Source organism: Orycteropus afer, unplaced genomic scaffold, assembly GCF_000298275.1.
Source record: "Orycteropus afer afer isolate SDZICR_OR568_19922 unplaced genomic scaffold, OryAfe1.0 scaffold00085, whole genome shotgun sequence".
NCBI classification, from domain to species: Eukaryota; Metazoa; Chordata; class Mammalia; order Tubulidentata; family Orycteropodidae; genus Orycteropus; species Orycteropus afer.
The window spans coordinates 8282995-8296393 of NW_006921672.1; the positions used below are offsets into that span (position 1 = coordinate 8282995).

The following is a 13399-nucleotide window of genomic DNA, read 5'->3' on the forward strand; positions in this document are numbered from 1 at the left end:
ATCATTTTAAATAATGGATTAATGTTACAACATCAAAATTAGCCTACTCATTGCTTTCTAAGTGAGTCTTAGAAGAAAGAACCGTTTCTTCTCTCTTTCCCAAATTATTTAGAATGATTGATCTCACCTTCTAGTCTCTACCAAGAATTGCATGAAACTCCCAGTTTCCCAGCAGCTGGGAAAAATAATTTCCATACACACATGTTCCATTAACCCAATGACATCTAGTTGGAGGTGAGGTGACAGAAATGGCATAGGCAGCTATAATAAGCAAAGATGAACTAAAGTGAATGGACCACAGAAATGGAATCTCCCTCCTTTCTTGGGTAACATTTCCAGAGCAGGGTCAAAATGCACGGACAGAATGGTTCAAAGTCTGCAATTTATTGCATGGATTCCTAAATGTTGCACTACCTTGGGTTTTTACAATATTTGTTTTAAAATCCCATTGATGAGTGAAAATGATTTGGGTTTTTGTTATTGTCTGGGTGCTTAGTCTGCTCCCCTCCCCACAACAATCTGAAAACATAAACATCATAGGGTACTTCTGAATCCAGAGCAGATTCTAACATAAATTATAAATTCTCAGATCAAAAGTTGTACAGGGACGATCAACCAGAACTGTGTAACCTTAACTCAGAAGACTGTAGGACAATGACTCAGGTACCATTTGCCTCAGTTTGAGTGCAACTCCATGGATGTCACCTTCAAGAAGTTGCATGAAACTGGCAGAACATCATATGCCTTTCCTCAGCACAAATGACCACATCCTGTGCCAGGCAGCATTTTTAAGCCTCTGTGGTTAAGTACTGGCAAAAATTAATGTATAGCTCGGCAGAGCTGGAATGTTAGTTGAAGCTGTGATTTGAATCTCTGAAATTTTAGACACAGAACTCTATTTCTTGACCTTTTGAAATGCCCCTTAAGAAATTTACGGCAAGAGAAAAAGATCCTGATAAACTGTTTCCACTCTTCCTTTAAGAGACACATACAGCACTGTTCACAATAGTCAAAAGATGGAAACAACTCAAATGTTCAACTACAAATGACTGGATAAACAAATGGTGGTAAATTCATATAATGGAATATCATTGGGCCACAAAAAATGAAGTACTAATACATGCTACAACTTGGATGAACCTTGAAAATATTATACCAAATGAAAGAAGCCAGATAAAAAATATCCATTTGTATGATCTATCCAGAATAAGTGAATCCACTGAGATAGAGAGTTGACTGCTGGTTGCCAGTGGCAGTGGGGATGGGAGAATGGAGAACAAATGCTTAATGAGTGTGAGGTTTCCTTCTGGAGTGACGAAAAATGTTTGGAACTAGACAAAGGTGGTAGCTGCAAAACACTGTGAATGCACTAAATGCCACTGAACTGATCACTTTAAAATGGTTAATTTTATATTATGTGAATTTCACCTTAAGAAGAACAAAAAAAGAAACTCATATACACATACATATAATTAACCTAGGGCTTTCATTTAATTATTCACTCAACACACATTTATTAGATACTGACAAGGGGCCACACATTATTCTAGGTGCTGCAAACACTTAGCAGTGAAAAAGACAGACCAAGATCCTGACTCATGAAGGGTGGAGGGAGAGATAACACAAACTCGGTCTAAAATTATTCATAATAAATGCCATGCAGAGAATTAAAAAAAAGTATGGTGTTAAAACACAGTGACTGGGTGGTCAGGGAAAGCCTCCCTGAAGAAGTAACCTTTAAGATGAAATGTAAGTGACATTCATAAGACAGGAGTGTTGAATTTCTCAATATAAAGATTTAAATAACTCACTGCCATAGAGTCGATTCGACTCATAGAGGCCCCTACTTGGGTTTCCAAGGTGGTATCTCTATGGAAGTAGATTGCCCAATCTTCCTTCCGAGGAGTGGTTGGTGGGTTTGAACTGCCAGCCTTCTGGTTAGCAGTCAAATGCCTTAGGCACTACTCCACCAGAGCTCAAAATTATGTATGACTTCATAAAAAAGCCTAGAAGTAAATATTCCATAATGTAAATAGAAACTATCTTTGGATGGTAAGATAGAGATGTGTTTTTCTTTTTTTTACTACTTAAGTGGACTTTCCAAACTTCTTATAATGAACATGTATTGTTTTACTTTTATAATGGGAAAAAAGTAAAACAAGCATTATTTAAAAAAATTAAGTTAATAGAAGCTTGAACACTGAATAGGTACCTTAAAAATTTCCCAATGTCTTGTAACTAACTATTAAATACAATCATTTGTAAAATGAATCAAACTGAATCACTCTCAACTAAATTCACAATGCCATTTACTTGAAGTGTTCCTGGTTTCTTCTTTAACTAAGTTTTAACCTTATCTATAACTACTGGTGTTTTGTCTGTGCACTATAGCTTACCTCCTGTATCTTCATCTTCATTGGATGGGCCTTCTGCACTGTCCACATTTTCTATTTCATGAGGTTTGGTTAAATTGTAGTCATTCAAAATCACTGGGCCTTCTAAAAGACAGAAAGAGTTTGAACCTTGCAGTCAACTTTCAAGGATTTTTATAAACAGATTATTGATTAGACCCCCATTCAATTTTCAGCTTCACATAATCCCATAGTGATAGGCATAACACTTCACATGCATTCCAAGTAGAATATTATATGAAAACTCTTGAGAAGTTTAGAAATATGCCCAGGTTCATGCACCTTTCTAGTAGACATGATTTCCTTGAATATTTCTTTTACCTGAATGAAAATGTTTGAGGATAGAAACGTACTCCTTTGGTACTTTCCTCACAATGTTCAGTAGTATGCTACTGTTATTTATGACAAAGAAGTACTAATGTGTAGTGATGAAAAGTACTGTGCTTGAAAACATTGGCATAACCCAATTTGGGAAAGATGGTTTCCTAAAAGGAAGCCTGAATACCAAATATCAAATCCTACTTTCCCCTTGCATTCATACTGTAAATGTGTTTCTGCAGAAAAGATACTGGTCTCTAAGTTCCTTTATTTCTCTAAACATTTACTAAATGGTGACAAACCTTCAGATAAGAATAAGTCATAATCTTGTCCTCAAGTAGCTTATAACTTGTAGATGTAGGTAAAACAAGTACACAACAATTAATTAAGGTAGACTTGGGAAAGGATTAAGGGAAATACAAAGTGCTATTGGAGTTCATGAGAAAAAAGCAGATATGATAGAAGCACGTTTAAGGAAACAGCTTGTTATTGTTGTTGTTGTTATGTGCCGTCGAGTCAGCCCTGACTCATAGCGACCCCTCCTTGGGTTTCCGAGGCAGTATCACTACGGAAGTAGGATTGCCCAACCTTCCTTCCGAGGAGTGGCTGGTGGGTTTGAACAGGCAGCCCTCTGGTTAGCAGTCAAGTGCCTTAGCCACTATGCTACCAGAGCTCCAAACTTGTTAAAAATCCTTCCCTTTGAATTTGGGCTGGCTTTGCGATTTGCTTTAACCAACAGTAGAAATGCTGTGCCAATTCTCAGTCTTGGTTTTAAGAGGCTGGCATGTTTCCAAATTCTTTCTTGGAAATTTGTTGCGACCATGTGAATATGCCTAGACTGGCCTGCTGGATGATAACAGCACATGGTCAGGACACCACTGTTGTCCCTGCTGACCTGCCACCTGACAACAGATACACGAGGAAGCCAAACCAACCCTGGCCAGATTGGCAGGGGCATACAGCTGACGCATAAACTTGTGAGATATGATAAAGAGCTGTTGTTCAAGACACACACACATACACAAATACAAAGAATAATATGTAACAGAGACCATATGTGAGCTGGAAAGTCTAAAATATTTACTATTTGGCCATTTACAGAAAAAGTTTGCTGACCACAGTTCTACAGTGAAAAATATAAGTCTTTTAAATCCAAGCTAATATGTTATTCAACAAAACTGTCTTTATCCAAGTCAATGTTGAAAACATTTTTTAAATAACAATGATTGTCATTAGGTGGGGTTTGGTTTGGCTCTGTAATGCCAAAGAATTTTATGTGATCTAAATGGATGAGTTACTTTTGAATCAGGCAGGAACAACCACATTTTTTTTTTCCCTTCAACACATTTCCATGGCATTTTCTCTGTAATCAGAATAAGAACATTCCTCTTACTCTCCTATTATTTAGTCAAGGTATATTTCAGGAGAACCAAGACGTGGCATTACCTGTAGACACAGACTGCTCTTGAGTACTTTTCAGTTCCACATTTGGTGGTGTATCTAAAAAAGAAAGGAGTTCTAAATATTAGCTATTTGATGTAAATTACCTCCAATTTAAGCATCCCAAATTTAATAAGGATACAATTTTAGAAACCTTAGCAGAATTCCTCTTCAGAGCAAAACTACTCTTCCTCTGTCTATACCTTCCCTACAAGTACCTCAAGGAGAATGAAAGGAATTATCTATGTAGCAATGTTAGAGCTTTCTGCCTACAGAAACAACACAGATATCTATTTATATCAAGAGCCACGAGAAAAAAAGTGGGTCCTGTTAAAGAGAATTTCAGGTCTTCTTTATTTTTTTTCAAACCCCAATATTTGATCATGAACATTTTTAAACATATAGAAAAAAATTTAAAAGAATTGTAAAGTGAATATCCATGTACCCACCAACTAGATTCTACAGTATTTTGCTATTTTTGCTTTATCACATGTCTATTCACTTATTCAGGAGCCCTGGTGATGTAGTGTCTAAGGCATCTGACTGCTAACCAGAAGGCTGGCGGTTTAAACCCACCAGCCACTCCTCAGAAGGAAGGTTGGGCAATCTACTTCCGTAGTGATACTGCCTTGGAAACCCAAGGAGGGGTCGCTATGAGTCGGGTCCAACTCAACAGCAGTGAGTTTGGTTTTTCGGTTATTCACCTATTCATCACTCCATCCATCCATTAATCCATCTTACTTTTTCAATGCATTTCAAAATCAGTTGCTGATATCAGTATACGTCCCCTCTTTTTTTTTGGCTTTAACAAACAGGAGTTTATTCTCTTACAATTTGGAGGCTTTAAGTCCAAGTTCAAAGTGCCAGGCTCTAGGGGCTGGGTGAAAGCCCCTCAACCTTGGGGTCCAGCTCTGCCTCCTGCTCCCAGCCAACTGGAGCTAGAGGCATTTCTTCACTCAGACAGCTGCTGAGGCTGAGAAGCCCCAAGGTTGACTAGTCAAAAGGCACAGTTCTGATGTTACCAAACCACACAGCAGGCCACTGACTTAAGTCCATTGTAAGTCCCAAGGTCGGCAGAGCATAGCAGGCTGCTGGGCAACGACACGGCTACATACAGGGTCCAAGCCTTAGGCTAGAGACTATTCCCCCAAGGCTTCTCCTTATACACAGGTAGCAGAGCACATCCTAAAGGCAGCTACTCAGCTGCCTGTGGTAGATCCCACCATGGAGTTGATTGCCAATCTCATCATGGGGAATAACTACCATCAGCTGCCCAGCCACTCAACCAGGCCTAGTCAAATTGACATACAAACATAACCATCACAATTCCACCCCTTGTCAACTTGGCACCTGTACAGATTTTCAATGGGTGGTATCTGTAGAGGTCTCCTTCACTGGGTGGCTCCAGTCCCCTAGTTCCCCTAAGTGGCGACCTCACCCCCTTGGCCTGGCAGGCCCTGTTCCTCTCCCTCTTGGGCATGGCAGCCCTGCCCCCTCACTCTTGGGCAGCGGCTATGGCTCCATTCCACTGGCTCACATGAACGAGCAGCCCCACACTCCAGAACCAAGTTGGTGAAGGCCTGGCTCTTTGAAACCTAGGGGCCTGTGGTTGTTCCACCCCCAAAGGCCAAGGTCCTACCATTAAGGCTGAGGCAGCTCTGCTTCCGTTTCCTTGGTCTCTCTGCTTCTGCCGATTAATGCCCAAGGGCAACCCACTCCGTCAGAAATCTTTCTGCCCCAAACACACTTGGCTTTCTTGCTCCGTGGGCCGGCCAACCTGCTACTCCATTTTATGACGATCTTTTCTACCAATTAACGCCCGAAGGCAACCCACTCCGCCAGGAAGCTGTCTACCCAATGGCACCCAGCTTTCTCCTCCGTGGGCTCATAAGGCTATCTGTCTCATGCCAGTTCTCTCGGCTCTGCTCCTGCCATCTCTCATGCCGGTCTCTTGCCGTCTGTCCTGCCGTCTGTCCTGCCATATGCCGGGGTCTTTCTGCCAGGATCTCGGGTCAAGGATGCACTCCACCCGTTTCCACATTTTAGGTATCTGTAAGAGCAGCACCCCACTCTCTCAATACCAAATTATGTTCTGGTTACCTAGTGCTGCTCTGACAAGAATATACCGCAAATGGGATGGCTTAAACAAACAGGAGTTTATTCTTACAATTTGGAGGCTTTAAGTCCAAGTTCAAGTGCCAGGCTCTAGGGGCTGGGTGAAAACTCCTCGATCTTGGGGTCCAGCTCTGCCTCCGTATGCCAGGGCCCAAGCGTGCCATAGGCTAGAGACCATTCCCAAGGCTTCTCCTTATAAACAGGAAGCAGACCACATCCTAAAGGCAGCTACTCAGCTGCCTGTGGTAGATCCCACCATGGAGTTGATTGCCAGTCTCATCATGGGGAATACTACCACCAGCTGGCCAGCCACTCAACCAGGCCCAGCCAAGTTGACACACAACATAACCACCACAGTTCCTTAGGCTCCTCTTGGCTGGGACAGTTGCTCAGACTTCCCTTGTTTTGAGGACCCTATAGCTTTTCAGAATACTGGTCAGACACTTTATAGAAGATCCTTCAGCTGAGATTCGTCTGAGGCTTGTCTCATTAGAATGGGGTTACACTGGATTGAAATCAGTCTTGTACAACCCTTTCTGCAACCATATGCTTTCATATCTCTTAGGTAAATACCTAGTCTAGGTGTGGAACAGCCAGGTTGTAGAATAGATACATTTTTAATTTTAACAGAAAATGCCAGTTCTACTTCAAAAATGGTTGTGCTATCAACAATATGTGAGAATTCTTCTAGTTGCTCCACATCCTTGCCAACATTTGGTGGTGTCAGATTTTTTAATTAGAGTCATTCTGGTTAATGTGTTGGTATCTCATTCTGGTTTTGATTTGCATTTCTATGAAAAACCAAGGTCCCTAGGTGGCACAAATGGCTTGTGCTCAATTGCCATCTTAAAGGTTGGTAGTTAGAATCCACCCAGTGCTATGACGGAAGACAGGCCTGGAGCTCTACTTCCGTTAAGATTACAACCAAGAAAACTCTATGGAGCAGTTCCACTCTGTAACACATGAGTCACCATGAGTTGGCATCCTCATGACAGCAACTAACAACAACAGTGAAGAACTAATAATACTGACCATCTTCTCAGGTGCTTAGTAAGATACTTTTCTTTGTGAAGTGTCCAGGTCTTCTGCTCACTTTTAAAACTGGTTTGTCTCATTATTTTGTAGGAGTTCTTCATATATTATTACTACTACCAATCCCTTGTCAGTGTTTGTTTTGGTAATATTCTCTCCCAGTCCTGTGGTTTGCTTATTTATTTCCTTAACACTGTTTTTTGAAAACAGAAGTTTTAAATTTTGATGCCATCTAATATATCAATTTTTAAGTGGTTACTGCTTTCTGTAGGAGCTCTGGCGGCATAGTGCCTAAGGCATTTGACTGCTAGCCAGAAGACTGGTGGTTCAAACCCTCCCACCAGCCACTCTGAGGAAGGAAGACTGGGCAATCTACTTCCGTAAAGATTTACTGCCCCAGAAACCCAATGGGGGTCGCTATGAGTCAGAATTGACTCGATGGCAGTGAGTTTGGTTTTGAAGTTATACTGTAATCAGGTCAACTTCCACTTTTGGTTTGAAAATTATAGTTTCTGTATTATATTCTATCCGAATTTAAAAATTTTAACATGTCAGTCATCAGATGTTAGTGTAAAGCACAAAGACAGGAAAAATAAACATAGTTTAAAAATAAGCAAAAGGGCAGTCCAACATGGCATGTTAAAGCCCAGGAAAAGTGAAATAAATGTCTGTGCAAGGAATGGGGGCAGCCCAGAGTGCGATGTTAGAGACCAGGAAGCATGAAGAGTATGGCTAGGTGAGATGGCGAGTCTGAATGAGCATGGAAGTCAGAGCCCAGTCAGGGTAAGAAGGGCATTCAGGCAGGGGGATGGGCTGCTGGAGTCTGAGAGAGATGAAGAGTACATCCATTCTAAGGAGCAACCCAGCACGGGGAGAAAGAGCCACAGCATAGTGAGGACATCTATGCACAGGGGGCAGCCTGGTGTGGTGTTTCAGAGCCTAAGCAGGGTGAGAAGGACACTCACATGGGAGAAGTAGAGTTGGTGACAGGGACAATGAAGGTCCCTATGGAGTGCTCCTATGCATGTGGGTGTTTCAGCACAAAGTGTCAGAACGTGGGTGGGGTGGAGAGGACATCCATATATAGGGGCAGTCCTGCGTGGGGGTGTTAAAGTCCAAGCAATTAAGAAGGGTGTCCATATTTAAGGGTGGCCTGGTAGAGAATGTCAGAACCCACATGAGGTGAGGAAAGCATCTGCACAAAGGGGTAGATGACAATGGTAACAGACAACTGGCTATATAAATGAGGATTGATGAAATAAGTAAACATATTAAGGATAACCAAGTCTTTCTCTGTCAGAGAATGGAATTACAAGTAGGGAAACAAACGCTGTGGTATTGTATTGGAATTAGAGGTACTGACGTGAACTTATGGCTTTTACCATATATGTTGTTGTTGTTGTTAGGTGCCGTCGAGTCGTTTCCGACTCAGAGCAACCCCATGCACAGCAGAACGAAACACTGCCTGATCCCGCGCCAGCTCCACGATCCCTGCTATACTTGAGCCCATCATCGCAGCCACTGTGTCAATCCATCTTGTTGAAGGCCTCCCCCTCTTTCGTCGACCGACCCTCCACCCTACCAAGCATGACATCCTTCTCCAAGGAATGGTCCTTTCTGACAACATGACCAAAATAGGTGAGACAAAGTCTGGCCATTCTCGCTTCCAAGGAGCATTTTGGGTGCACTTCCTCCAGGACAGATCTGTTAGTTCTTTTAGCAGTCCACGGTACTTTCAGCATTCTTCGCCAGCACCACAACTCAAAAGCATCAACTCTTCTTCGGTCTTCCTTATTCATTGTCCAGCTCTCACATGCATACCATGCAATTGGAAATATCATGGCTTGTGTCAGGCATACCTTAATCCTCAAGGAGACATCCTTGCTCCTCAGTACTTAAAACAGTTCCTTTGCAGTTGACCTTTCCAATGTTACACGTCATCTAATGCCCTGACTGCTGCTTCCATTGGCATCGATTGTAGAACCAAGCAACGTGAATTCTTTGACAACCTCAATCTTCTCTCCATTTATTGCGATGCTGCTCATTGGTCCAGTTGTGAGGATTTTTGTTTTCTTTATATTGAGACGTAATCCATGCTGCAGACTGTATTCTTCAACCTTTATCAGTAAGTGCCTCAAGTCATCCTCACTTCCAGCAAGCAAAGTTGTATCGTCTGTGTATCTCAGGTTGTTAATGATTCCTGATGCCACGTTTTTCTTCATATAGTCCAGCTTCTCAGATTATTTGCTCAGCATATAGATTGAATAAGTATGGGGAAAGGATACAACCCTGATGCACTCCCTTCCTGATTTTAAACCATACAGTATCCATATATAGATAGATGTAAAATACAGATATAAACGTGTGTATGCCCATAGGAGGTATACATATAATCCCAGCTTTGTCCACTGAGAGTACCTGAGAGCAGTGATGCTACAACAGCAATAAACATTCAACGAGAGTCAGCAGGTTCCACCGCTGTCTGGCTCCACTATCACTCTTGCTACTGCTACATCACAGTCTCTTGCTGACTTCCATGTTACAGTCCTCTCCCCGACCCTCTGCTACGTCTCCCTTTAAGTCTACCAAAAACCAAACTCACTGCCGTAGAGTTGATTTGACTCACAGCGACCCCTCCTTGGGTTTCTGAAGCAGTATCTCTACAGAAGTGGATTACCAATCTTCTTCTGAAGAGTGGCTGGTGGGTTTGAACTGCCAGCCCTTCTGGTTAGCAGTCAAGTGCCTTAGGCACTATGCCACCAGAGCTCCTCCCTTTAAGTCTAGTGGGATGGCAAAACAGACCTATCCCCTCATTAGGGTCCCACGCACCTTATCTGCATTAGCAGCAAGTTGTATATACCCTTGGGGGGCCACAAGCACCTTATTTACATAGTCTTGCCCAATCACTGTGCAGGAATCACAAAGACTATGGCTATAAGGGTCATGTTAATTCACTGTACCGCATTACAAGGTGAAAAGAATAACTATACAGTGGAGAGCTTTGGTAGACACCACTTCAAGTGATCAAAGTGATCATTAGTAATGAGACAAATGAAAATTATGTGCCACCTGATAATGAAAGGAACACATCAGTTCTGTGGTATTCCTACCAAATATGCCTAACATGAATCTAATCATGAGGAAATAAACTTTAATTGAGGGACAGTAACTGGCCCATGATCCTTAAAAGTATCAAGGTCACAAAAGACTAGAGAACTGTTCCTGACTGAAGAGAAGTGAAGGTGCACAACAACTAAATGCAGTGTGTGATTCTGAACTGAATCTTCCTGCTTTAAGGGACATTACAGAAACAAGTGGAGAAAGATGAATGGGCTCTGAGGATTAAAAGATAGTAATGCATCCATGTAATTTCCTGATTTTGATGGTTGTATTGTGGTTGTACAGAGGAAGGTAGGAAATAACACACTAAAATATTCAAGGGTGATGGGGTATCATGTCAGCAACTTACTCTGAGGAAAAAAGATCTTTTTTTTTTATTGTATTGCAATTTTCTGTAGGTTTGATTAAAAAAAAATTAACACTAACTATAAAACTTTAACTGCACGCTAAAGGGATTCTCAACAGGAAAAGAAAGAAAACTAGCTCAAAGGTTTCACATGAGCAACCTTCATGTGGAAACATCTTTTAGTTATTACAAACCAAGATGGCTTTTGATTTGGTGACCTAAAGGCAAAAGGTCCTGATTCCCTGAACCTTTAAACTTTCTGTCAATAATATTTAAATAGCTCTCAACAACATTTTCTCAAGTGGCCTCTGTGTACTGTAAATAACACCAGAAATACTAACACAGCTTCCAAGAAAAAAAAGAGAGATTTTGACTACCTTAGCATTTGTAACTCAAAGGAAACATTAAAACACTCTATAACCAGGCTACATGGATGTTCTTAGGTACTTAAAAATGCTTAAAAACCACAAGTATTTATTTTATATATTTAGTTCTAAGTATTTTTCCCCCCAGACTTAAGCCCTTAATAAGAATAGGATACCCACTCAAAAGCAGTGGGACAAAGATGGCGGAAAAATTCTCAACAAATGACCAGAAGAACCTTGTTATGGATTTCTAAATGTAGCAAAAATGTTTCAGTTTTTAACCATTTTGTAGTTTCTATACAATTAAAAAAAAAAGTTTGCATTTGATACCATCTATGGGGTCTTTTTCATTTTCTTTTTTTTTTGGTAGTAAGGGAGCTCTGGTGGAGTAGTGCCTAAGGCATTTGGCTGCTAACCGGAAGGCTGGAGGTTCAAACCCACCAGACACTCCTCAGAAGGCAGGTTGGGCAATCTACTTCCGTAGTAATACTGCCTCAGACTGAAAGCAGTGCTTTTTTTTTTTTTTTTTTAAACACAGCTTTAAAATACTTTCCAAAAGGAGCTCTGGTATTGTAGTGCTTAAGGCATTTGACTGCTACCCAGAAGGCTGGAGGTTCAAACCCACCAACCACTCCTTGGAAGGAAGATTGGGCAATCTACTTCTGTAGTGATAACGGCTCGGAAACCCAAGGAGGGGTCGCTATGAGTCGGGTCTGACTCAAAGGCACATAACAACACAACAGTTTCCAAAAGAATGTTCCAGAAAGCCCTGTTTAGTTTTTGATGAGTACATAGTTTCCTATATTGGTGTTTATACACTTCTGGTGTAAACTATGGAAGAATCCTGGAATGGATGAATTTCTGTCAAAATGTAAGTGTTGTTCATTTTCTACCTCTCTATGGACACTTGACCAGGTAAAGCATGTTCCTTCCTCACAGCCTCGTGAACATCCCTTCTCCCAGACAGCCACCTGGCTTATCTGCTTTCTCTCTTCCTTCAGGTGGCTACTTTTACCTAACTACCCTACATAAAAGGAGCTCTGATAGCACAGTGCCTAAGGCACTTGACTGCTAACCAGAAGGCTGGCAGTTCAAACCCACCAGCCACTCCTCAGAAGGAAGGTTGGGGAATCCTACTTCTGTAGTGATACCGCCTCAGGAAACCCAAGGAGGGGTCGCTATGAGTCGGGGTCGACTCGATGGCACATAACAACAACAACAACCCTATATAAAATAGCATCCTCCACTGTCACTCTTTTTCCTCTTTCTTTGCTTTATTTTTCTTCATAAAATCTTTACAATATCACCACCGAACATATGTTTGTTTTTCATTTGTCTCCTCCCACTAGAATGTAAGCTTAATGACAACAGGGATGTTGTCCGTTCTGTTTTTTTACTGTCTCTTTAGCTCCCCAAACAGCGTCCACTTATCATGGACACTCAATAAATATTTATTGAATGAATAAGTGAATCTTTACCTATTTATTGTTGATCCCTGTAAACACTCTAGATCAGAGTTTGGCAAACCACCTGTTTTTGTATGGCCTGTGAGCTAGAATGGTATTCACATTTTTAAATGATTGGAAAATAAATCAAAATAGTATCATTTTAAGAAAATTGAAAATTACATGAAATGCACATTTCAGTGTCCACAAATAAATTCTTATCAGAACACAGCCAACCTCATTCCTTTACGTATTATCTATGTCTCTTTTGTGCTATAGTGGCAGAACGGAGTAGTTGTGACAGAGACTGTATGCCTAAAATACTTAGTAAGCCTAAAATACTTACCCTCTGGCCTTTTACAGAGAAAGTCTGCTGAAGCTTGCTCTAAATCTGTGCTGTCCAATACAGTAGCCACTAGGCACATAAGGCTATTGAAGCTTAAATTTAATTAAAATTTAAAATTCAGTTTCTTAGTCACATTGGCCACAGTTCAAGATCTCAACAGAACATATAGCTAGTGAGTACGGATGGTATTGAGCAGTGAGAGAAAGAACCGTTCCATCATCACTGCATAAAGTTCCATAGCACCTCTAGGTTCTGGAATGTCACACTCACCGCTTTTTGGGATATCACGAAAAAGCCTAGTTTATTTAAAATAGACATTAAATCTCCTAGGACCAGGAAAAAAGAAGTAAATCAAACCAGGTGTTGTTGTTGTTAAGTGCCGTCGAGTTGTTTCCGACTCATAGCGACCCCATGCGCAGCAGAACGAAACACTGCCCGATCCCGCGCCAGCCCCACAATCC

General features: G+C 41.3%; 1 protein-coding gene across 1 annotated transcript in view; it reads right to left on the reverse strand.

The window, feature by feature from the left end:
* IKZF3 (IKAROS family zinc finger 3) overlaps positions 1–13399 on the reverse strand; it is an 84104-nt gene that overhangs the window by 50638 nt on the left and 20067 nt on the right. Inside the window, exons 4-5 of the mRNA XM_042781106.1 lie at positions 4176–4229; positions 2397–2498 (exon numbers count right to left, since the gene is read on the reverse strand). Of these exons, the coding sequence (XP_042637040.1) occupies positions 2397–2498; positions 4176–4229 (156 nt within the window). The remainder of the gene's footprint in view (positions 1–2396; positions 2499–4175; positions 4230–13399) is intronic.